At 46.7% G+C, this 22,643-nt stretch overlaps 1 protein-coding gene and 1 long non-coding RNA gene across 26 annotated transcripts in view; one reads left to right on the top strand and one right to left on the bottom strand.

Annotated features, from left to right (window-relative positions):
- The window catches only part of Cacna1d (calcium channel, voltage-dependent, L type, alpha 1D subunit), a 451,216-nt gene that overhangs the window by 396,146 nt on the left and 32,427 nt on the right, over nucleotides 1-22,643 (top strand). For 10 of the 25 annotated variants that reach the window (XR_001781092.2, XM_017315811.2, XM_017315809.2 and 7 more), the window contains 9 exons: nucleotides 5,106-5,189; nucleotides 5,632-5,715; nucleotides 12,015-12,059; nucleotides 12,472-12,600; nucleotides 15,627-15,692; nucleotides 17,241-17,332; nucleotides 19,040-19,199; nucleotides 19,755-19,882; nucleotides 20,006-20,102. Coding sequence is in view for 24 of the 25 variants with exons in the window: in XM_017315811.2 (XP_017171300.1) it covers nucleotides 5,106-5,189; nucleotides 5,632-5,715; nucleotides 12,015-12,059; nucleotides 12,472-12,600; nucleotides 15,627-15,692; nucleotides 17,241-17,332; nucleotides 19,040-19,199; nucleotides 19,755-19,882; nucleotides 20,006-20,102 (885 nt within the window). In the remaining variant the exon portion in view is untranslated. The remainder of the gene's footprint in view (nucleotides 1-5,105; nucleotides 5,190-5,631; nucleotides 5,716-12,014; nucleotides 12,060-12,471; nucleotides 12,601-15,626; nucleotides 15,693-17,240; nucleotides 17,333-19,039; nucleotides 19,200-19,754; nucleotides 19,883-20,005; nucleotides 20,103-22,643) is intronic. The other 15 variants (NM_028981.3, NM_001083616.2, XM_017315816.2 and 12 more) reach the window with 7 other exon arrangements.
- Nucleotides 108-22,018, bottom strand: Gm52106. Its single transcript, XR_003951103.1, has 3 exons — nucleotides 21,779-22,018; nucleotides 3,867-3,936; nucleotides 108-2,957 (listed from the first exon to the last, which is right to left on the bottom strand). It is a non-coding gene; the product is annotated as a predicted gene, 52106 (long non-coding RNA).

Here is a 22,643-nt window from a genome sequence, read left to right as displayed (position 1 = left end):
GCACTGAGGGGTTGTCTGATAATCATCAGAAACAATTGACCCTGATTTCACTCTGAGATCTCTAGCAGGAAGACAGCTTCTATTTGTTGCTGTCTGCGGCATCCTTTTTTTTTTTTTTTTTTTTTTTAACCGTGTATGGAAAGTTCTAGTACCTCTTACTCGTCCACCATATTTTGTTGTTGTTGTTGTTGGATTTAGAAAAGTTTCCCTTGCTTGTAAGAAAATGAGGCATGACCCATGCTACACTATGTTGAAGGAATGCGCGAATTGCGTCTTCTTTGGGAGGGATCAGTTCTGTCCCACGAAGCCTGAAGGCTGTGATGTAACAAACCATATAGCTCGGCATCAAAGAGCATAATTGTGAGGCATCTGAGATAAGATTCTGCTGGTTTAAATGAGTTACTTCACCGCCCTTTTAGCTTTCTCTCTGTTCTATGAGGATATCCATAGTCCAGGTGTAGGGGCCGTTACATACCGTATTGAAAGGGTGCCTGCTATGTTGTGCTGTACTGGAGACCATTGCTGCCACAGTTACACCGTCACCACCATCTTCAAGCAATGGTATGCCTTCAGTCTAAAGCCCTAGACTGAGGAGCTGAGCTGAGCTGACTAGTGGGGTCTCCTTCCTCGAATAGACCATGACTCTCAGAAGAGAGAATGACAGAGCCTGGTCCTAGGTGTTTTCAATCTGTGTGGAGGTAGCCAACAAACACGGCTTCAGAAATGGTTGGTTTCACGTACGCTATAGTTATACAGAATTTGAACTCCATCCTGGGCCTTTCTTTAATTTGAAGTAAATCTTAGGCAATCTTTAATCGGATCTTTGTGGACCGAAAAGAAAGGACATTTTGTAAGTGATTAATTGCAGTGATTGCAGTGGGGTCAAATTTGGCACCTTACGCATGGCTAGATGTTACGTACTGTGACTTGTCCATACATAAACATTCCCTCCTTTTCCAAGTCCATCAGATCCTCCTTGGAGACTTGGGTTTGCTTCTCTCTCTCCTATTCTTCTTTGAACAATATTTGTCTGAACTGATGGAAGAGGTTGCAGAGCGAGAATGTGGAAGGTTCTTGAGAAATGTACATGAGACATTCCCATGGAACATTTCCCATCAACCCTGTACCTGGCAATAAAGCTCTGCAAGGTTTGAGAGCTTGTCCAGGTTGAGGAGAACACACACACATCCCACAGCATGTGAGCATGTAAGAGTGTGTATTTATTTGGGTGCATATGTGTGTGAGTATGTGAGAGCGTGCTTATATGCACATAGCCTTGAAGGCTACTACATCAGTGGCTTGGCCCTTTTATCCTTGGTCCAGTGAGTCTCTAAGCCTGGGAAGAGCACTCAGGGTCACGTGAATGGATGAGCAATACTGTTGGACCATAGAAGCTAATATGCAGTCAGTACTAAAAGACCAGAGTTTTTATCAGGTGGTTCCTCCAGCAAGTGCACTGCTTTGAGTTTTGCTTAACAAGATATCTTCATGGCCTCATATGACCTCAGATTGTAATCCAGAGAACCTTTAAAATAACAGCAGCACCCTTGCTCTTGGTGAGCAGTGTTTCAATGATGACTTATATTGCTTTGTGCATGACAACGGAAGGAGAACGGAGTCGCCAAGACATCGCTCTCCCTAAAGTCCCCCCTGGCCTTTAATACACTCAGTGCTTACCAGCCAAGCCCAGTGAGAGGTGCTCTCACAAAGCAGCCAGTAGGGGTACCTCTGTCCTAGTTAGTCAGGTCTGAAGGCTACCTCTCTACACTTAGACAGTCCAGGACTCGGTGGCAGCCATGTCCAGGGTAGGCTTTCCCACTTCAGTTGGCCCAGTTAAGAAAATTGCTTGAAGACTTGCTAACAGGACAACAGAATCCAGAGACTTTCTCATTAAGATCCTCTTCACCACTGAGTCTAGGTTATATCTGATTGATAATTAAAATTAACTAGTGATCTACAGACTGAGTTACGGGCCAGCCAGAACTATGCAGGGAAATCCTGACTTGAGAAAAACCAACCAAACAAACTAAAAACTAGCTAGCATACTAACCTAAGTGTCAGATTCAGGAATATTTCTGAATATTATTATAAGCTGTTGCATGAGGCTAACTCACTCTTTTCAAGCAGTTAGAGATAAAGAAAGGAAGGCAGACAGAAAGACAAGACAGAAGGAAGGAAAGAAGAAAGAAAGGAAGGGAGGGAAGGAGGGAGGAGGGAGGAAGTGAGGAACTGGCTTCAGAGTTCAGTTATAGAGGAGTGTGTCCTTCAGCTAGGAGGGTGGGTGGGGATGGACGCTGTGTGACAAACCATGGTGTCTTTGATGCATGACGGGTCGAGGAGCTGAGTCATGCTACCAAGGTAGTGATTTCAAGAGATAGGAGGCTGCTAAACAGGGAAGCACTGTGTGGGAAGAAGGGGTGGCTGGCATTTCTGCCCCCCCTGGCTCCTATCAGTGCCACCTGGCCCAAGCCTCTGACACCAGCCACTTGTACCACGAAACCTCCTGTGGTGTAGATGAGAGACTATCAACCTGTAGTCTGTGAACTCTTAAGGATCTGGGCACCATTTTGAAACTGTGAAAGGTTTTCTTAGTCTATCAGATTTCCAAAAAGTTCCCAGCAAGTGTCAAATCCTTATCTTGCTGATTTGAAGGGATTGTATCCCCCACACTGGGCCAGGAAAGGCTTCATGAAGAACACAGACAGGACTGGCCCATGGTGGGAACTCTGATCATAGTGGAGACAAAAAGGAGCTACAAGAGGAGGTGCTGCGCAAGGCCCCGAGGCAGGTGGCTCCCTTCTTGCAGATCTGTCAGGCAAGATGAGAGAAACAGAGCTTGTAATATAGGGCCAGTCAGGAAGTGAGGGAAGGGGGCTTAATCTTTGAAGCTCCATGAGTGTTTTTGTAGTCTTAGCATTGAGTTGAGGAACAGAACACACTCCACTCTGCAGGAGAATCTGTGAGGAAAAAAGAACAAAGCAAAACAAAACAGAGAAGGACATGTCCATCAGCATAGTCTGCAGTGATGCTGCCAGTTACAGAACTTTTTGGTACTCGCTTGCAACCGTATAATCTAAGAGTATTCTGTGATGCTGGAGGTGTACCATGTGACCCAGCTGCCCTGTGTGTCAGAAGACTACCTTGGGAGCGGAGCAGAAAACTCTCTTGCATTCTAGACTAGCTCCTTATCTTGCCTCTGACCACATGTTTTACATCACAAATCCATACCTCAGGGATGCCTGGTTTCCCTCTATTGGGAAGCTAAGAAGGTGTGACCTGTTCTTCTGAGCAAACATTCCTGCTGGGTTTGATGCAGGACAATTTTGACTATCCTTGAACTTCAGAGAAGTGTTTGAGTGCCAGCCACTGAGGGAGCAAGTGTGAGAGACACCATGGATGTAAAGGAGAAAGAGAGTAGATCAGAAGTCACTGAAGTTGAGGCTGGGAGTCTCATTGTCAGTAGTAACAAAGGGAACAGTAAGAGCAGTAAGCCTCAGTCAGAGTGAATGCCATCCTGCTGCCAAAGGATGGGAGCGCTGTTAGTAGTAAACAGAAAGAACCCCACTCTGGGGTTAGGCGTCAACACGTCTACCCTTTCCACAGTGCAATAAAACGCTGTGGGTCTGCAGAGACTTCCTCTAGCCCTGCAGTTGTTCATAGGTTCCAGGCCTCAACACGTCAAACTGAACGCTTAATTCAGCTGTGAGGATATTCACTGTACCTGTGCTGGGCCCCTCTTTTCTAGAATTCAGACCTAGATCTTTATTCTTAAAACATGTGCTGCCTATTCAAGATACTTATAGACAGACCTTGGCAGGACAGCCCTGGCAGCGGTGAGCCTGTGGCTCTGTACAGACTGTACCCACCTCCTTCAGTGTGGCTTCCCAGGGGTGTCAGGAGTCAACAGGTGCCAGCTAGGCATGTAGTGCGAAGAGCCTAGAAAACATAAATACACATCTGAACTTGTAAGTCACAAGTATATTAGAACTGATACAAGATACTAAGACCTAAAAACTGATAACCAGGAAAAACTAGGATACAGATTTGTGGAGAAGGATGTGACCATGGTCTGGGTGACTGACAGGGTTGACAGAGGTGATAACAGAGTAGGCTATGTTGTCCTCATCCTGGGAAGCTTTGGTGTGGTGGACCTTCTGGATGAAGGAAGATGTGATCTGGGAAAATCCCATGAAAGACTGGCACTTGTCTGACCTTAGAAGAGGAAGTAGATCTGAGCTGATTGTGGTCAGAGGGGTTGCACAGGTGTCAGGAGATGGGAAAGAGCCAGGGAAGTTGTTGGGGGAATTTAGAGGAGTTCGCTTAGCCTGGAAGAGGGAAAGAACATAGAAAACCAGGGAGGGTAGAAGGCAGCCATTAGCCATTAGCCGACTGGGATCCCTGACGCTCCCTCTTCACTCCCAGAACTCTTTCTCCCACAGAACCTGCCTTGGCTTGTCTTTAGTCCACAATGGAGAGTTTCTCTGCTATGGGGCTCTACTTTGAAGCCCGGTGCATCTCTGTACCTGTCTCTCTATAGGCTGTGACCTTTAGACGAGCCCCTTTGTGTCCTTTAAGCCAAGAGCTCTTAGGAATGCTGCTGCACCTCATAGCCTGATATCTTTGCTGGACTAGTGAGGAGGGAGGGAGACTGCTGACCTGGTGGCTTCAAGTGGGAAAAGGGACAAGAGGGGAGCTTAGAGACTCTGGGAAGTATACGAGAGTCTTACTCTTCCATCAGCTCATGAGGGTTTGGGGTGGATGCCAGGACAAGGTTACCATCTATCTACCCAGGGCCATAGGTCTCGTGTGTGTGTGTGTGTGTGTGTGTGTGTGTGTGTGTGTATGTGTGTGTTCATGCCTATACTCACACACATGGGAGCATGACCACCCCTCTGTGCCCCTTTCTATCAGTGGACAGTATTGTTGTCTCCCCTTTGGCTTTCCTGGCCCCTCCCCTGGTTGTCCTGGCCCCTCCCCTGGTTGTCCTGGTCCCTCCCCTGGTTGCCATGGGTGCCGTGGGGACTCGGATGTGTCCCCTCATATGATCCATGTGATGTGCCCTTCATAAGCGCTCATAAACATCTGCCCCTGCCTGCTCTGTCCAGGGGTATTTTAGTGACGCCTGGAACACGTTTGACTCCCTCATCGTAATCGGCAGCATTATAGACGTGGCCCTCAGCGAAGCCGACGTAAGTATGCACCTGTGTGGCCTGCGTCCTCTCTCTCCTCTCTGCACATTCTGCTCCCTGCCCTGATGTGGCATCACCTGGACAAGTCACAGATCCCAGTCACACATGATTGGAAACTAGACATTTCCTCACAGAGGTTGTGGAAAACAACCTTCTAGAGTAGAGCCTTAGCCTAAAGGCCTCTGCAGACATAAATCACCTTTGCAGGGCTGACTCTGGCACCATTGACCCCAGGCACTAGTAGGCAAGGTAAGATAGGGTGTCTCTGGTTGTCTCCATTTGCTCTGTCAAAATCCATCCAAAGTGACGTTATCTCTGACATGTTTGTCTCGGGGCAGTTTTTCAAGTAGTCGAGTGGCACATTGTTAACGCTGTCCTTTTCTTCTTTTTTTTTCCTGTTGTGCTTCCTGTCTTCTGTGGCTTCTGAATGCTTGCCTAACAGCACTATTTCACTGATGCATGGAACACTTTTGATGCCTTAATTGTTGTTGGTAGCGTCGTTGATATTGCTATAACTGAAGTGAATGTAAGTAGCCAACCTTGTGTCCCTTAACGTGATTGCTTTCGTTCCGTCTGACGTAGAAGAGACTAGCAGGCCCACCCGTGAATCCCCATGCACACAGAATTATAGACACTAATTCACTGTGGAAGATGAAAGTCAGTTAATTAGTGGTCTCTTCTCCCTTGCCCTTTCTTTATCCCTTCCCCTTAAGGAATGAAGACATAAGTATGAAGTTGCCACTTTGGAACTAAAATAGTTATTTTTAAGATGTCATACTCCATCTTTTAACAATGTGGCCTTGTACCCACAGGGTTCTGGGATGGCACAGGAGATCCCTATAGCTGTGCCTGACTTTGAGATCATTACTGTCATTGTCCTCCAGCTCAATCTAGCTGGTGACTCTGGCCCTCCATCCCCAAAGAGTGTTGCTGGTGTGTTCCAGGAGAGAGTTATACCCTCTTGTCGCGTTCAGTTTATCATTAACAAGGGAGCACATCCATAATAGGTGAGGCAGGCTCCACCACGAGCAGTCTGACAACTCAAACATCAGAGTTTGAGAAGGGAAGTACTGGCTTGCTCAAGTGAAGGCCCAAGGCAGGCAGGAAAGGGCCCTGTCCATTGGCCTGTACTTCGTTCATTCGCAGGCTTTAGTGGATGTCAGTGTGTGTACTCCTCAAGGTGGTGGGGGGAAGTGCCGCTGTGTGATGTTGGCTTCTGTTCTGTGTTGCCAGTCCAGGGCTGCCCCTGCCACACCAGCGCTCTGCTTTGCCTGGCTGACATATGCAGGGCTGAGAATTGTCAGGTTCATCCTGGTGCCCAGACTCCCTATAGGGAATGGGAATGTTGGTGCTCCTTGATGCCCCTCTGATAAGCCAAGGCTGACTTTCGTCAGTATGGATGATTGGACAGCCATTAGCCTGGAAGTTCCAGCCCCACTTCAGCCTTGACTTATGGAACCCAGGCTTCATATGTCCATCAGAGTGACAATATCTTCTGGGAATAAAATGATGTAGATATTTGTGAAAATACCTACTAAAACAAAGGGTTATGAATACACACTATTATTTATGCAAATTTCCTGTTTACTATGCAAAATGGACTGTAAGATATTACCATGGGCACTGATGTATGTGCCAAGATAGTAAGGTGACATTTTGCTAGGTCTGGGTACACATACCCCCCAACCTCCTAAAGCCCAGACTGTAAACTCAACTTTATGAGACATATTCTATAGGCAGCTGTAAAATTGTCACTCATGGCAAGTGAATAGCTTTGGTTGTAAAATGATCTGTTCTTACTTCAAGAACCCTACCTTGGCTGCTGTGTGGCAAGATATCTGACTGCTTTAATTGTCTTAAAGCATTTGAAGTATCTGTAATGTGTGTCAGGGAACCTCTCAATGGTCAGAAACAACTTATAACAGACGTTAAAAATACCATAAGCTAGGGTACTAATAGATTGTTTTAAGTGCTATGAGCCGGGGGTCATAAACTATTTTCTGGGTACCAGGATGTTACCAAGACTTGTCTACCAGCTAGACCCAGCTTTCTCGTGCTGCCCACTTGCTGGCTAGCTAGTGTGACTTGGTACACTCAGAGGCAACACCTTCTTCATGGGCTGGAAGCTGGCCCTGCTCTTCAACTCTGGCCTGGCCTTGCCTGTCAGTGTCTCCGGGTGGTTGTGCTTCTGTGTGGATTGGGAAGGTCTATGTGTGCATGTCTAGTTAGCAGTTTACGTCAGGTGTCTGTGCAGGGCCTCATTCATGATAGCCAAGTTCTCACTGAAGACACACACTGGGGAATCTTCCCAGTTCCCAAGACTCCTGTCAATCACTAACCTTTCCCTGACTAGTTGTACTCTGAGACCAAACACTCCTTAACCTTGGCTTGGTAACTCCCTAGCCTGTGTTACCTGCAAAGATCTCAGTGTTGGCCCACCGTCTCTTGATGCAAAAGTTATGCTCCCTGCACATTTATCCCATCTTCAACATCATTGTTACTGGGAATCCACCACTTGTAGGCCTGGAGCTAGGCTCTGGAAATAACCAAAGGTTAAGAGACAGACAGACAGACAGACAGACAGACCATTCTTAACCTCTGATATTATAAATATGTAAGAATGGGGATGTTTATCCCCATATCCTCCCTCCATACGTACCTAGTTCCCCAGGAGAGGGATGCATGTCATATCCTCAATGGCCTTGTCTCCTGATGTCCAGAGTCAACTGAGCATGAATATCCTTGGTCCTTGGTCCGTTGTTGGCTGGTTTGAGTTGCTATCATAATATCATCATCATCATCACCACCACCACCATCATCATCATCTCATCATCATGTTTTGTGATGTTTAACCTGCCACACTCTCTCCCCTAGACTGTCGACCTTCCTTTTCCATTGCCTAATTGATTTTTCATGTTGGTTTTATTTTTAGAAAATTGTAGCGGCAAGTATATATAATCATATATACGGTGAAGTCTTTAAGCAAAAGCGCTTCTAGAGACTGTATACTTTGTTTCTGCTTCCCACTTTTGGTGTTTCACTGAGTTCTCACAGGACTTGCTAAGGATCAACCATGGTCACCTTGACTGTTTCTTCTCCCATATGTCCTGGTCCCTGGCTGGGGCCTCAGCTCCGGCTTGTTTGGTCAGTCATATTGGTTCTGTGACTCACCAACACAGCCTTCCAGATTGAGTGGTTTGGTCTGTAAAATGGGAACTCTACTTGTTTGCATTTTTTGTAATAAAAAAAAAGGGGGTGGTGGGGGGTGGCCCTTTGGCCCTTTGCATTGTCCTGTTCGCATGCTCACCCAGATCTTTGCATCTTGATGTCTTCCCATGCTCCCCACCCTATCTGTTCGTGGTGTGATAGCTTTCTGGACCTGTCCCCTTCACCTTTGTTTGTAATGCCACCAAGTTGCTGACTGTTGAATGACACCTGATAGGGCTGACTTTGCTTTCTCTTTGATGCCTGTTTGTTCCTTGAGTTCTGAAATGATCAAGCAACTAATGTTCTGACCCAGGCAGGGATGGTTGCTGCTGACACTCCGTCTCTTGCCATCCCTTGTTGCCTAGGGGAGGAGTAGTCTTGCTTCGCGTTTATCAAAGAACACATAAAAACCAACAGGAACTCACTCCCAGATCCTAGGCATTGATGCTGCCCTGTCACGCGCCCAGCTTAGACCGAGGCGTCACCATGCCATTCAGTTTGTAGTCAGAATGAGCTCTCAAGTCCATATGGTGGCCAGGAACGGGGCTGAGGAATGTGATCTTGCAATAGCAAAACCTACTGAAGCTATCCACCCCAACCCTCTAGATGCCCATGGAATTCTATTGAACATGGATCACCCAGTTCCTCGAGGCTATTCTCGAAATGACAGTCAGGTAGAGAGCCAGTCTTTGCCCTGTCCCATGTCCTCAAGGGTCACCTGTGGGTGGCCTCAGAAGCTGAGCAGGGTCATGTGACTTGCACACCTTGCCCATGCTCTGCTCTGTCTGTCCCCAGTGCCCCTCTGGCCCTCAGAAAGGGGACAGATGTAGAGTTTAATCCCTGGAAGCCAATTTCTGTTTCTTCATCAACTCTAGAAGCCCCTGTAACAGCTGTGACAGCCCAAGTGGTCTCTTTTACTGGTTTCACTCTCTGTGACCACTCTGCAGGTGTGAGCTATTTGCAGAATACTTGACCTGACATTGATGTGGTCTAGACAGGAATTCTCCATTCTGGGAGCACATTAGAATAACTTACTGGCTTTCAAAGTTCCTGAAGTGTAAAAGGACCCAGATTCATTTAGAAAATCCCTTTTGGGTGGCCCCTGGGCAGTGGGTAGCTTTAGAGAATACCCTAGGGTCAGAACAACTGGTCTCTGTGCAGATGGAGCAAAGCCATCCTAGGGTGCTTCAAGTGTGGAAGATACTTTGGCAACTTGCATGGTTCCCCCACTGCTGCCAGATACATTCTCCCCTCTAGCAGGCCTCTGCCCTGGGAGGTGTGGTGGCGGGGGCAGTGTCTCAGGCCACTCTGGGGGTGCATCCTGCAGTGCTTTGGTTTTCATTCCTTGTGTTGTGTGGTCCACTGCTTTTGTTTCCTGAAAAATGCTATCTCCTCTCCTCCTCCTTAAAAAAAAAAAGACAATTTGACTAGGTGTTGTGGTCGATACCTATAATCCCAGTAAGTAGGAGGTAGAGGTAGCTACATAATGAATTTGAGGCCAGCCTGGGCTACATAAGACCTTGTCTCAAAAAAAAAGTTTAGATTTAATGATTGATGATTGTCATTCTTCAGATAATAGTTTAAAAATTGCACATTTCAAAAGTCAGTTTAGCTAACTTTCATCAGCACAAAGGAAGAGGATCACAAATGGCCTGTCATGGAGCAGCACAGAGGATGGAGCCGAAGAGAGTGGCCAGAAAGAGCAGGCGTACTAGTGCTCTTACAGGTCCCACATATGTTGCAGGTATTTTGGTACCATAGCTGTAGAGGGCTCTGCTCTTCCTTCTCCAGTCCTCTTAGCACAGACAAGCAGAGGTGTCCACACATGCACCTACCCAGTCAGAGGTGTCCACGCATGCACCTACCCAGTCAGAGGTGACCACACATGCACCTATCCAGTCAGAGGTGTCCACACATGCACCTACCCAGTCAGAGGTGTCCACACATGCACCTACACAGTCAGAGGTGTCCACACATGCACCTACCCAGTCAGAGGTGTCCACACATGCACCTACCCAGTCAGAGGTGTCCACACATGCACCTACACAGTCACTCACACGTGCACAGTCTGCTGTCTGAGCAATAGTGCTGCCTCCTTTACCACAGCCCTTAGGAAGAGTGATGTGGGGGACAAGCATCCTGGGAAAGTAACCCCCATGGATAGTAAAGCCTTAAGTTAAAAAACAATAACAACACCCGCCCCATGATCAGAGCTAAGGATAGCAGCTCACACCTGTAACCCCAGAACTTAGGGAGTCAGAGTTTGAGGCCAACCCAAGCTGCATAATGAGACCTTGCTCTCTGTCTAATTAAAACAAACAAAACAAAACCCATCCCTTCAAGGAAGAGCTACTTCTGGGGTGAGGCAATAAAAGAATTTGACAAAAATAAGCCTGGGTTCTGACATGTCTATGGCATGTTTTGAATATATATATCTCCTGTACATGTTCCTGTTCTGCGCATCCAGGTAGACTAGAGCCCTTTCCAGTGGTCAGCACCTGCTCTTGGGTACCTTCGCTGCTGAATTACAAGTATGCCCTGATGTATCCAGAGCCATTTTCTTCTTACTGAAGTTCCTAGCAATTCTTGTTTGGTCTCAGGAATCAGCTTAAGAGCCAAGCCTTTCTTCTCCCATGTCCCCAGGGAAGGAAGCTCCTAGCAGCGTACCTACCTTTGCCCCTGTCTAGTTATGCTGTGGGCCACAGAAAGCCTTTGTTGGGAATCACCAACAGAGGAACCTGTCCTTTGTCAGTCTCAGGAAGACTCACTGCCTCAGTGGAAAAGGCACTTGGTGGCAGGGGAGATAGGAGGGCCTTTCCCCATTCTTGCTATTATCTTTTCAAGATGCCTCCTGGCAGGGAAAACTTGCCTCTAGCATCTTTGTATTTATTTAAGCAACTCCCCAAAAGGACTATGCTGAGCATTGAGTAGAGTGAAGAAGGAGAAACAACCTCCGTGGAGATAGGAGAAACAACCATTCATTGACATACACACTCAGACCTGGGTGAGGCAAAACTGCTGGGGCTCAGGCAAGCTGGGCCATGCTGTTCTTCCAGAGTCCTGGGGACTAGAGTGTGGGCTGGCTGAGGCTGAATTGCAGGCTGCTGCAGAGAAGCCTGCCTCCATCTCTTGCACTAACCAGGCCTCTAGTCCTTCAGCAGAGACATGTATCCTCTGGAGCACATATAATGCTAAGTGTGGGGACCACAGGCAGAGCCACTGTTTTCCTCATGGTTAGAGTTGGTCCATTGTTCCAAGCCAGGAGGCCTGCTGTAAGGTGGTCGGCTACTTTGACCAAGCCAGAGAAGCAAGGTTTCTCTGAACCTGTGTCTTTAAAGACCTCAAAGACAAGAACCATAATCTTTGAGCAGGCATCAGTCTCCAGAGACATCACATCCCTGGAAAGAAACTAGACTAGAACTAGTGTGTCTGTGAGTCTGTCAGTGGGTGTTGTCCACTCCAGTCCAGTTCCAGAGTGAAGCACTGGTATTGTCTCAGGGAGGGAGCAGCTGTGTTGACCAAAGGCACTAACTACACACTGGTAAAGGGGGGGAGTATCTCCTAGCCATTGCCGCCTTCCCCCAACATTAATACATCTCAATCTTTGATTTCTTAAAGCCATCTGAAAGTGAGACTATCCCTCTCCCAACTGCCACACCTGGGGTAAGATCAGTGACTGGTCCCAGGGGCTGGGCCCTCTCCCTGACTTTATTTGACCATGTCGAGTTTTCCACTGGTGTTCTGTACTCTCCATGGTTGTCCCTTCCAGAACAGTGTCTGCAGTGATTTGCATTCATCATCCGTGTCCAGTACTCTTGAGCAGCCCAGCGTTCTCCTCTAACACAGTAGAACACAGGGACATGCATGTGCTGTGTGGATGCAGTTTGTCCCCTGAGCCCCTGTGTTGTTAGCATGTGATTTTTTTTTCTTTCATGCCATGCTTTCTGAGGTGTAAGGCCCCAGAAACACGTCTTCAGTTCTCACCTCTGTCACCTTTGCGTCCGTCGCTGTCTTTCTGAAAGTGTCCCATGTTCTGCTTTCCACTGGGTTTGACCTCTCCATGATAACCCTTCAGAACTCTGAAGAGAGCAATAGAATCTCCATCACCTTTTTCCGTCTTTTCCGAGTGATGCGGTTGGTGAAACTTCTCAGCAGGGGGGAAGGCATCCGGACACTGCTGTGGACCTTCATCAAGTCCTTTCAGGTAAGAGCAACCTAGGGCTTTGCTTTCTGTCCTCTGGCCCAGAAGACCCCAGCTCTCTCTGTCTGACCACTGAGTCAGCAGAGATTATGGGAAACTAAACAAGAGGCAGAAATAAGACCCTGAAAGTCAGAGATCTGCAATGGTTTCCATATGGAAGAAATATAAATCTCAAGGACTTTTGACTGCCCAGAATGTCTAGCAACAGTAGTGTCCGAGAGAGGGAAGGTCACTACACACTCCCTGAGGCTTAGTAGCCTGTTTTAGTTACTGTTATATTGCTGTGATCTAGGTAACTTATAAAATAAACCATTTAATTGGGGCTTATTTTCCGTTTCCATAATCAGCATGACAGGAAACATGGAAGTAGGCAGGCAGGCAGGCAGGCAGGCAGGCACGGGTGCCAGAGAAGTAACTTAAAGCTTACTTCTTAGCTGCAAGTTTATAGGCAAAGAGAGACAGACATATAAACACATAGACATATAGACTAAGCCTGACCTAGACTTTTGAAACCTCACAGCCCAACCCCAGGGACACACCTTCTCCATCAAGGCCACACCCCCTAGTCCTTCCCAAACAGTTCCACTAACGGGGAGCCAAGCATTCAAACTGTGAGTCTATCTGGGCCATTCTTATTCAAATCAGCACATAGTTTCTCTCTTAGATAGATTCTCAACTTACACCAGATTACTGAGTGCTTGGTAGAATTAAGAGTTCAGTTCATCTAGGTATCTACCAGGCCTATGATTTCTTAGATTGCTTCTAGTCCATTTGAGAGCAGAGCCCCTTCTTCTTCACCACCTGGCGCCTGCTGCAGATTTTCCGCTCGTCTAGACTGAAACTGTGAGGGTGAGGAATAAATACAGATGTGTAATCAAAGGCACAACTATGTAGGGAATTCATAGCCATGACCCTTCACTTCTTCATCAGCTGGGTTTCATTCATGATTCAAATGTTATGTGAACAAATGAAATTATATAAAGAAAAAAAATCAAGTTTTCCCTAACCCCCTCTGGGATAACCAGTAGAAAATTTCAGTAATTTTTTTTTTTTAAGTAGGGAAAAGGGAAAGAGATGGCATTGAGAGAAAGGAGAAGACAGAAAAAAGATCACAGGAAGGAAATCACAGCCCTGTTAAGGATGGAGACTGAGGAAGAAGGGTGTGGCTTAGGAGAGACAGGGCAAGCGCCATAGGCAAGAGAACCAGGGTGTGGCCAAGCCCTACAGCCCTTTGTGGTTAGTCCACATTCCAGAGATGAACTGCTAGGATAATGGGATATATTCATGCAAAACAATCTTGGTTCTTGATGAAATTATTAAACTTAAGAAAAAAACCTCATAAGTAAAGAAGCCATGTGACAGAATAGTGATTTGTTCTGAGACAGTCGGCCAGCACATTCCTCAAACATTTGGATGTCTATGAAGAAAGTGCAGAGAGTTTTTGTGGGGAGAATAGCCCTGTGGGACCCCAGTAAGCATTCCGTCTGTGGGCATAGTGCTGTAACATGGGCCAGGCTGTGTGTCACAGAGTCCCAAACCTCTAAGTATCCTGTCAGCATTCTGATGCATTGTCTTAGACTGGTGAGAAAGCTGATTCCAATCAGCTGTGCTTGGAATTAAGCCCAAGAAGAGCCCAGGCAGCCCTGTGCTACCATGTACATAGATGCATTTGTCATATGTGATGATGGAGAAAAGCCATCAAGGAAAGAACTCAGATCTGGCCAGACACATCTACTTTACACAAAACATACACTTTACACATGTACTCTGCTAGCTTAATTTCTTCCTGGGTCCAGCCTGTGAGTTTGTAGCTGTTTTCAGATGGGTACATGGTTCAGCTAAGAGCATTAAAGAGAGTCTCAGACACACCAAAGTGCACCCGAGGTGTATCAAGGAAAGGAAGCCCAGCAGTTAGCTCCCTTGGATGAGTCTGACCGAGAGTAACCTTCAAGTTTGCAGTCTCCATGTTTTTCCCTGTCTTCAGTCTGTCTGTAGTTTGTAATTGCTGCCTTGTCTGTTGTAAATATCTGATCTGTCCTCATGTCTTGTCATCCCTAAGGCTGACTCATGTTCTACTGCCCCTAAGAAAGGGGGCTTTGCTCTATGTTTACTGAGCAGCGTAGAGAGCATCACATGCAATAGGAATGAGGCATCACTTTGCAAACATTTTCAAGAATTTTATAAGAGACTGAGTCATTTACTCTAGACCCCAAAGCATCCAGTGCTACAAACACACCGTCACTGTTACCAAGTTTTATCTGGATGCTGATTTCACCATTTAAGGCAGATATTTGTTGTATAAGATTGTTTTCAGCATTTACTACTATAATCACACACACACACACACACACACACACACGAGTTGCTTTTTAGGTTAGGGGCATAAAAGTGTCAGTTATAACTTATTATAGTTATGCATTATCTTAGGCTGTAAAGATGATTACATAGGTAATCCAAGGCAAGTAAGGTTGGTTGGTACATTGTTATCTTAGGGATAAGTTAAACAAACAGGCTGAGTGCACAGCGGGATTAAGAGCCAAATGACCTCAAGGTGTACAAATACTGAGGCCCAGCAGAACCTGCAGGCTCTTTGAACGTAAGAGACATTTTCATAAAAATGTATCGCTAATGGTGCATTTTGAAGTGTTTTTGCATTCTTAAGTGGTTTTTGGCCCTCTGGCTCCTTCATTCTTCTTAAAGTCGCATCGTAAGGAAAACCAGAATGTAGGTTATTTTGCATAAGGATGTTTCCCAGATACAGCGCAGATGGAAGCAATCGGGGAATCTGGTATTTTAGAATGACTTGGTCAAGTGCAGTTTCCTGAAGGCTAGAGAGTGCATTTAAGACTCACTGGATATGTGTGTCTGTATGGAAGAATGTTTAGGGTTAGCACAGGGTAGCACAACTCACTTGGCGAGCACCCCCTGCCTGCCTACACTTTGTGATGCTGGGTATGCAGGTGGTGCTAGTCTGGGCCTCATGAGTTGTTGATCCAGCACCCACCAGCCCGATCCTTTCTGTCCCACAGGCGCTGCCGTATGTTGCCCTCCTCATTGCCATGCTCTTCTTCATCTACGCTGTCATAGGCATGCAGGTGAGTAGCAGTTGCTTTCCCTCACAGGACCCTTTCAAGCTGGCCCCGGGTCTGTACGTAGGCCAAGTAAAGTAGAAAGACTAGGTCACGATTTTCCAGAACGTGCCCCAGATAGGAGATGCCCCAGTCGTCAGTGTGGAGATCACGTGCTCTATGCTGAGGATACTCAGAAGGTCTACAAGCCTGTAGATCTCGTATCACATCGGGATTCCCTGGTGTTTCCAGATGTCTCGGGTAGTACTGCGTCTGGGGCAGCATACTTTTCCAGAGAAGCGTGGACTCGGGCTCTTAGGCTGAGGGACTACAGCAAGCGTTTCTGGGTTGGAAACGGTCTGGGGCCCCATTGACAGCTGGGTCCTAACGCCATAGGGCAGCTGGGTGGCATTGAAAGCTCTGGGTCCAGGGAGTCAGAGGGGAATGTCCTACACTGGTAGAGTGGCATTCTGACTAGAGAGAGGTGCAAGTGAGAGAGGCGGGGTAATTCCAGCCCAGACAGATTGATGATTGATTGATTGATTGATTGTCCTGAAGGCTTAGAAGTACTTGTAGGAATTCTCTTGGGAATTATAGGACAAGAGGCATAAGTCCTCATGAGGTAGCCCAGGGTAGCCTGGGGCACTGCAAACCGCACTGCACACCCAGCTCCAGATCCTCCTATCGTGATTTGCGAAGACCATCTGAAATAGCGATCTGCTCATAATGCCACTGGGAAATCTTTGCTGGGCGTGAAGCCCAGGAGGCCCCGCCCCTTCCCCTTTGTCTCCAGCTATGGTTCATCTCTCTGCTTACCACCCCTCCCCTCCTCAGCCTTCTGTGCTCCTTCAGGTGATGCCCCTCTGCCTGGAGAACTGTCGCTCTGACTGACTGCTGCTTCTCCCTCAGGTCAGGGTTTAGGTGTCGCTCCCTCTGGAGCTGTTCCTGCTGTTGACCTAACACTGGCTGAATGCGCCTGTTCCCTGATCGCCTCAGTGCTCGCTGTATCTGGTTACCATTGCTTGAACACTCCGTAGTCTCCTCAGGGCAGTGACTCCTTCGGGGTGAGACTGTACCTCTGAGACACTACATTCCTAATGTTCAGCCTGGTGCCTGGCGCATGCTGTGCCCAGCAGATCTCTGCAGAGCACAGGAGGTGCCCGGTGTCCTAAGAAAGCCCTAGTTGCTAATTAAACCCAAGTCAGTTCTAAGTTTACAAAAGTCTTTTTATGTGACTGTATTAGTCGGCATTTCATGAGTACACTGAAATACTGCAGACAGAGGTAGTCTAATCCACAAGCCCATCGTTTTGCCCTATGTCAAGGCAGGGCACCATCATAGAAATGCATCATGAGACAGACCTACTCAGGCAGGTTGGCAGCTCCCCACGTTCCCCTGTGAAGACAAAACCCCAGCAGCCTCAGGGTCTGCCACTAGACCACAACGTTCTACCTCTCAAGAGTTCTGCCCGCAGAGATCAAGTCTCTAACCACATGAACCTTGGAGACCATTCGAGATCCAAACTGTAACAGTGACAAACGTTTGATTCCCTTCCCCCCTAATAACTTCTTCTAGATGTTTGGGAAAGTTGCCATGAGAGATAACAACCAGATCAATAGGAACAACAACTTCCAGACCTTTCCTCAGGCAGTGCTCCTACTCTTCAGGTGACTGGGTCCTTGGGGGTGGGGGGTGGGGTAGGAGTGGGGTGGGGTACCCCTAAAGTTCTGAACAGATGGGGTCATGCTTGCTCTTGATCCCATTATTTCTTGATAGACTTCTGATTTGTTGTTCTTGTTTGATATTTCTTACTTTGGTTTGAAACAGGATCTCATTCTGTAGCCCAGGCTAGCCTGGAACTTACTCTGAAGTCCAGGCTAGCCTCAAATCATAACAGTCTTCCTGCCTCAGCCTCTCAAAATGCTGGGATTGTATGTTCTACTACTCTCAGCTGTTTTATACCTTTTAAAAAAACATTTTTTCATATGTATGTATGAATGTGATATATGTTCGAGGTGGACATGCCACTGTGCGCATGTTGAGATCAGAAGACAAGTTTATGGAGTCAGTCTTCCTTCATTTTTACATAGGTTCTAGGGATTGAACCCAGGTCACCAGGCTTGCACAGCAAACACCTTTCACCCCCTGACCCGTCTCACTGGCCATAATTTTGTACTAAACAGAACTAGCATTTCAGTTAGAGAGGAACTGACTGCATTGTTAAAACTGCTGGGGTCATTCAGATTGTGACTGACAGACCACCAAAAGCAAATTGTAGGATAGATATGTATGTGTAAGTATGCATGAAGGATGCACCAGATCACAACCAGGGAAACAGAAACACAGTGGAAACCTAGGAATTTGTAATTCCCAAAATTAACCTGTAAGCCCCACATGCCCAGGAATCAGGTGACTTCCTGGAATGCTGGGAATTGTAGTTCTTGGGAAATAACACCGCCACATGGGAAAGTACTGTGGCCTATAAGTTTGCCCTTATAACCCCCTGCAACACTGGCTCTAGGCCATTCCAGCTGGGACATTCTAGCCAATGGCCTTGACCAAAGTCAATCTCTTGGTCAGTATTTATTTTTTTCCCTGTAGGTGTTTTTAAAAGAATTACTTATTTATTTTATTTATATGAATATACTATAGCTGTCTTCAGATACACCAGAAGAAGGCATCAGATCCCATTACAGATGGTTGTGAGCCACCACGTGGTTGCTGGGAATTGAACTCAAAACCTCTGGAAGAGCAGTCAGTGCTCTTAACCGCTGAGCCATCTCTCCAGCCCAGAATTTAATATTTAAATGTAATATTTAATAAAGGCTTGCTTTAAAAATTGGTCCAAAATGGTACAGTTGTTTTTTTTCTGGTGAATCACAGGATTAACATATTGGACCATTACTGCCTCACATTTTTTAGGATTGGTTTTAATCCCAGCTAATTTAACTTTGCAAAGAATCTTCCTCACAGTGAGAGAACTTTCTAGAAACAAGGAAGCAATGTCTAATGACCCCAGTAACTGTAACAACTCATTTATTTATAACTTAGGTGGTTTTCAACTCTTTCAACAGAATCAGTCAGGACTTATTAAATAACTAATAGCAATGTTTGATGAAGAGACAAGAAAAAAAATGAACATCCATTAATATAAAGAATTGAATCAGACATCGTTATTATAAATCGTATCATACCAGGGCCTCTAAGTAACTAAATTGTATCTAAAAGTCAGGCTTCCAGGCTGTCACTAATCCAAACGGCATTGCTACAGTTACATACATTTTGCACAAGCTAAGAATTTTCTTCCCAAATGTCTAATCCATCAGTTCCTTGCCCTTTCCCTCAATAAAAGCCCTGTCTCTTAACTTAAACAGGTGTGCAACAGGGGAAGCCTGGCAGGAGATCATGCTTGCCTGCCTCCCAGGAAAGCTGTGCGACCCAGACTCCGATTACAACCCAGGAGAGGAGTACACTTGTGGGAGCAACTTTGCCATTGTCTACTTCATCAGCTTTTACATGCTCTGTGCATTCCTGGTAAGCAGTCTTGGTAAAGCCCCTTCTCCACTTACAGGACTGCGGTAGCATTTGAGGTTCAGACCAGTAATGCTGCCCTGTCGTAGTGCTTTGAGGCAGTTGGCATACTCTGGGCCCTTCTAGGCAGGTGTCTTGCTTAGTCTGGCATGTGTTGCTGCCTTATGGGATGGGATGGGTTGGCCGCTCACTGGTGGGCTGGGGTCATTTCCAGCCAACCTTGTTACTGAAGGCTGCTGTTTCCTTTCAAAGATATCAAAGCCACTGTACGTGGCTTTAAGGGCCTCCAAAGTGTGAGCTGTCTCTTGTCACAATTAAATTATAAGATTACAGTGTGCTTCAGGGTGCGAGCTAATGCACCCTCCCGCCCCCTCATGAGTCTGTGCCAAGCCATCTGGTCAGAGTCCTGCCCTTTCCTTGACTACTTTCTGGCGAGAGAATATTATGGCCTGCCTCTGCAACCTGGATATGTGGGTTCCAATATTCCATGCCCTGCAGTTAGGAGGCAGATAACAGTGCAAGGGACCCACCCACCACCCTCCTGATTCACTCTTCCAGATCATCAACCTCTTTGTGGCTGTCATCATGGACAATTTTGACTATCTGACTCGGGACTGGTCTATTCTGGGGCCTCACCACTTGGACGAATTCAAAAGAATATGGTCAGAATATGACCCTGAAGCAAAGTAGGTTGACGAACACCCCTCTGGCTTTCAGGGGTCCTTTGGGAATGGCTGTGGTGATCTCTGCAGGGGTCGGGGTGGTAAACTGAGCTCATTTGGGGACCTCAGGCTGTACTTTGCTTCCAGGGGAAGGATAAAACACCTTGATGTGGTCACTCTGCTCCGGCGGATCCAGCCTCCCCTGGGGTTTGGAAAATTATGCCCACACCGAGTAGCATGTAAGGTGAGTGTTCTGCCATCCAAGTCTGACAATCTATTCGCTGCTTTGTTCAGTACACACATAACACTAATCTACATTCGCCAGGCCTTTCTTAAGGTGTTAGACATGTGGAGATAATGTCTCTGCCTTGACAGCACCCTCAAATTTGCAATACTTAGAATTCTGTCAGGGATAATAATGGGATGAAGGGAATCCTACAAACTGTCACCGCGTCAGATGTCAGAGGCGATGATGTTTAGGCCAGGCTCAGGTGACTATGAATGTCAAACAGCATGTGTCAGGTCTTTGGGTTGATCCCTAGCGCCACTAAACCCACATGAAAAACAGAGGAGACGTAGGAGTCAGTCAGAGGCAGGCAGGCAGGTGGGCTTCTCAGACAGGAGAACAGAGTCCAGATAGAAGCCAGAAGAGGAAGAGCCTCAGACTAGCCAACAGCAAGGCATTGGGTAATCATCTGACTGGAACACAAGACCAAGTGGCAGAGGCCTCTGTCCCCAAGCTGAACCTGAATATTCTGTTCCACAACATATTCTGTGGAGGACGATGAGATTCCAGGTCACCAACTCAGAGTTGGTGGTGTTGACATGAAGCGGACTGGAGGAAGGAACTACATGGGACTGCCAGGATGAGGGCCGCGGGGATGGGGAGAGAGGAGTGGGTAGCATGGAGATGAGCTGAGGCAGTACAAGGGGCACAGTGCTGCCAGGTGAGGAGATGGGGGTGAGAAAAGGACTAATTTAGCCCTTGGCTCGATGGTGGTAGACCTAGGGCCTTAGCTTGGTGGTGGTAGACCTTGGGCCCTAGCTTGGCAGTGGAAGGTATTGGGTCCTAGCTTCCCAGTTATAGACAGGGTGACAGATTGCATGTGGCCTCTTTGCTGTAGAATTCTGTAGTTCCTTTCCCTGGGGCATGAAGCTGAGGTGTCTCTGGGATGAGCTTAGGTCTCCTACCCTGTTTCTCTCATCCCCACACTGGTCACGTGGAGCCTTAGTTCACACTGGTCCTTCTCCCATAGAGCCACAGGGACCTTCTCACATTATTGTAGCGACAGGAATGCAAGTTTTGTCTGTTGAACTTCTCCTTGAAGAAATCCATTCCCAGCACAGAATGGAATGAATTAATGCACAGAACCCAGCTGACCGCAGTCATATTTGTCTGGACTCCAGGACCCTTTACCTAAAGGATTTAAGTGGGACACAAAGTCAGCCATTTTGCTGACTTAGGTATTTGTCAGGAAGAGTGAATGAATGCCCATCATCCTGGCTGCACTGGCTGTGGAGACAGGAAAGGTTGATAGTGGCATTTGGAACTTAGGTAGGTTGCCTAGACAACTGAATCCTCGTCCCTCGGCAGCGGCAGCGTAGAAAAAACATCCAACCTTTCTTTTGGAATGAACTTTTTAGCCAATATTAACTTTGGATTTTATTTTGTTTTATTTTTTGAGACTGGCTGACCTGGAAGTCGCTATATAGCCTCCCCAAGCTAACCTCCACTCAAGAGATCAGCCTGTCTCTGCCTCCCAGGTGCTAGGATTAAAGGAGTGTGCCACCATGCCCAGCTAGAATTTGTTTTAATTACCATTGTTAAATGAACTTCCCATGTGTTTATGATCTACTTCAGTCCTCACAAGGCCTATTAGCCTGCCTTGCTGACTGGAACCCAAAGAAGGTGTCTCTTACCCCAAGTTCTTCTGCAACTCTCCTTGATGCTGGTGTTAGAGGTACTTGGAGAGGGGTGAGACGTGGGAAGTATTGATCTATTCTGAAAGTCCAAGCCTTCAGAGAAGCCATGGAGACCTCCCCAAGATAGCACATGATGATCTGTCTCTGGAAACTTTCTGAAAGAACAGTAGTGAGTTCTACTGGGTGACAGGCTCAGGCCCTGTGCCTGGCCTATGTATCTGCTGTATCATTTAATTATCATAAAATCCTTAAGGATGTACCTAGAGGGTAGGCCTGTCCCCAGGACACAGAGAACTAACTACTGAAACATGAAGAACACATGGGCAATAAAATTTAATTATTTAACATTAACTAGCATCTGATTGTCAACATTTATATGTCACAACTGAACTTTAAACTTTGTTATCTCAGGTTCCTCACAGATGTTAGGTTGTATCTGTCAGTATTTTCCAGAGAAATAGGACTGATGGGGTGGCTGTGGGCTTATGTGGGTTATGTGTGACCAATGTCTAGCTGGCCATGTATAGATGTACATACATACATACATACACACACACAAGCACATACAAGGGCCGGTTTATTATGTGGTATGGGCACATGTGATTTTTCAAGTTCCACGGTCTGTCATCTCCTAGTGGGAGACTCGGGATATCTGTGGTACCGTTCAGTCTGAGGCCTGAGGCCTGAGAACCGGGGGGACTGACGAGATACATTTCAGACAGCAGTAGACTGATGGTCTATCTTAAACTGATAGGCAGAAAGGAAAGGCAATGTTTTCCCACTTCTTTTTGTGCTGGAGTTAAATGAAGACTGCCAACTTTTACAGGCATTTGTGTGACTTAGCCCACCAATTCAAATGCTA

This window comes from Mus musculus, chromosome 14 (assembly GCF_000001635.26).
Source record: "Mus musculus strain C57BL/6J chromosome 14, GRCm38.p6 C57BL/6J".
Taxonomy (NCBI): Eukaryota; Metazoa; Chordata; class Mammalia; order Rodentia; family Muridae; genus Mus; species Mus musculus.
Note: the sequence above shows the minus strand (reverse complement) of the source record. Positions and strands in the feature narration are given on the sequence as shown.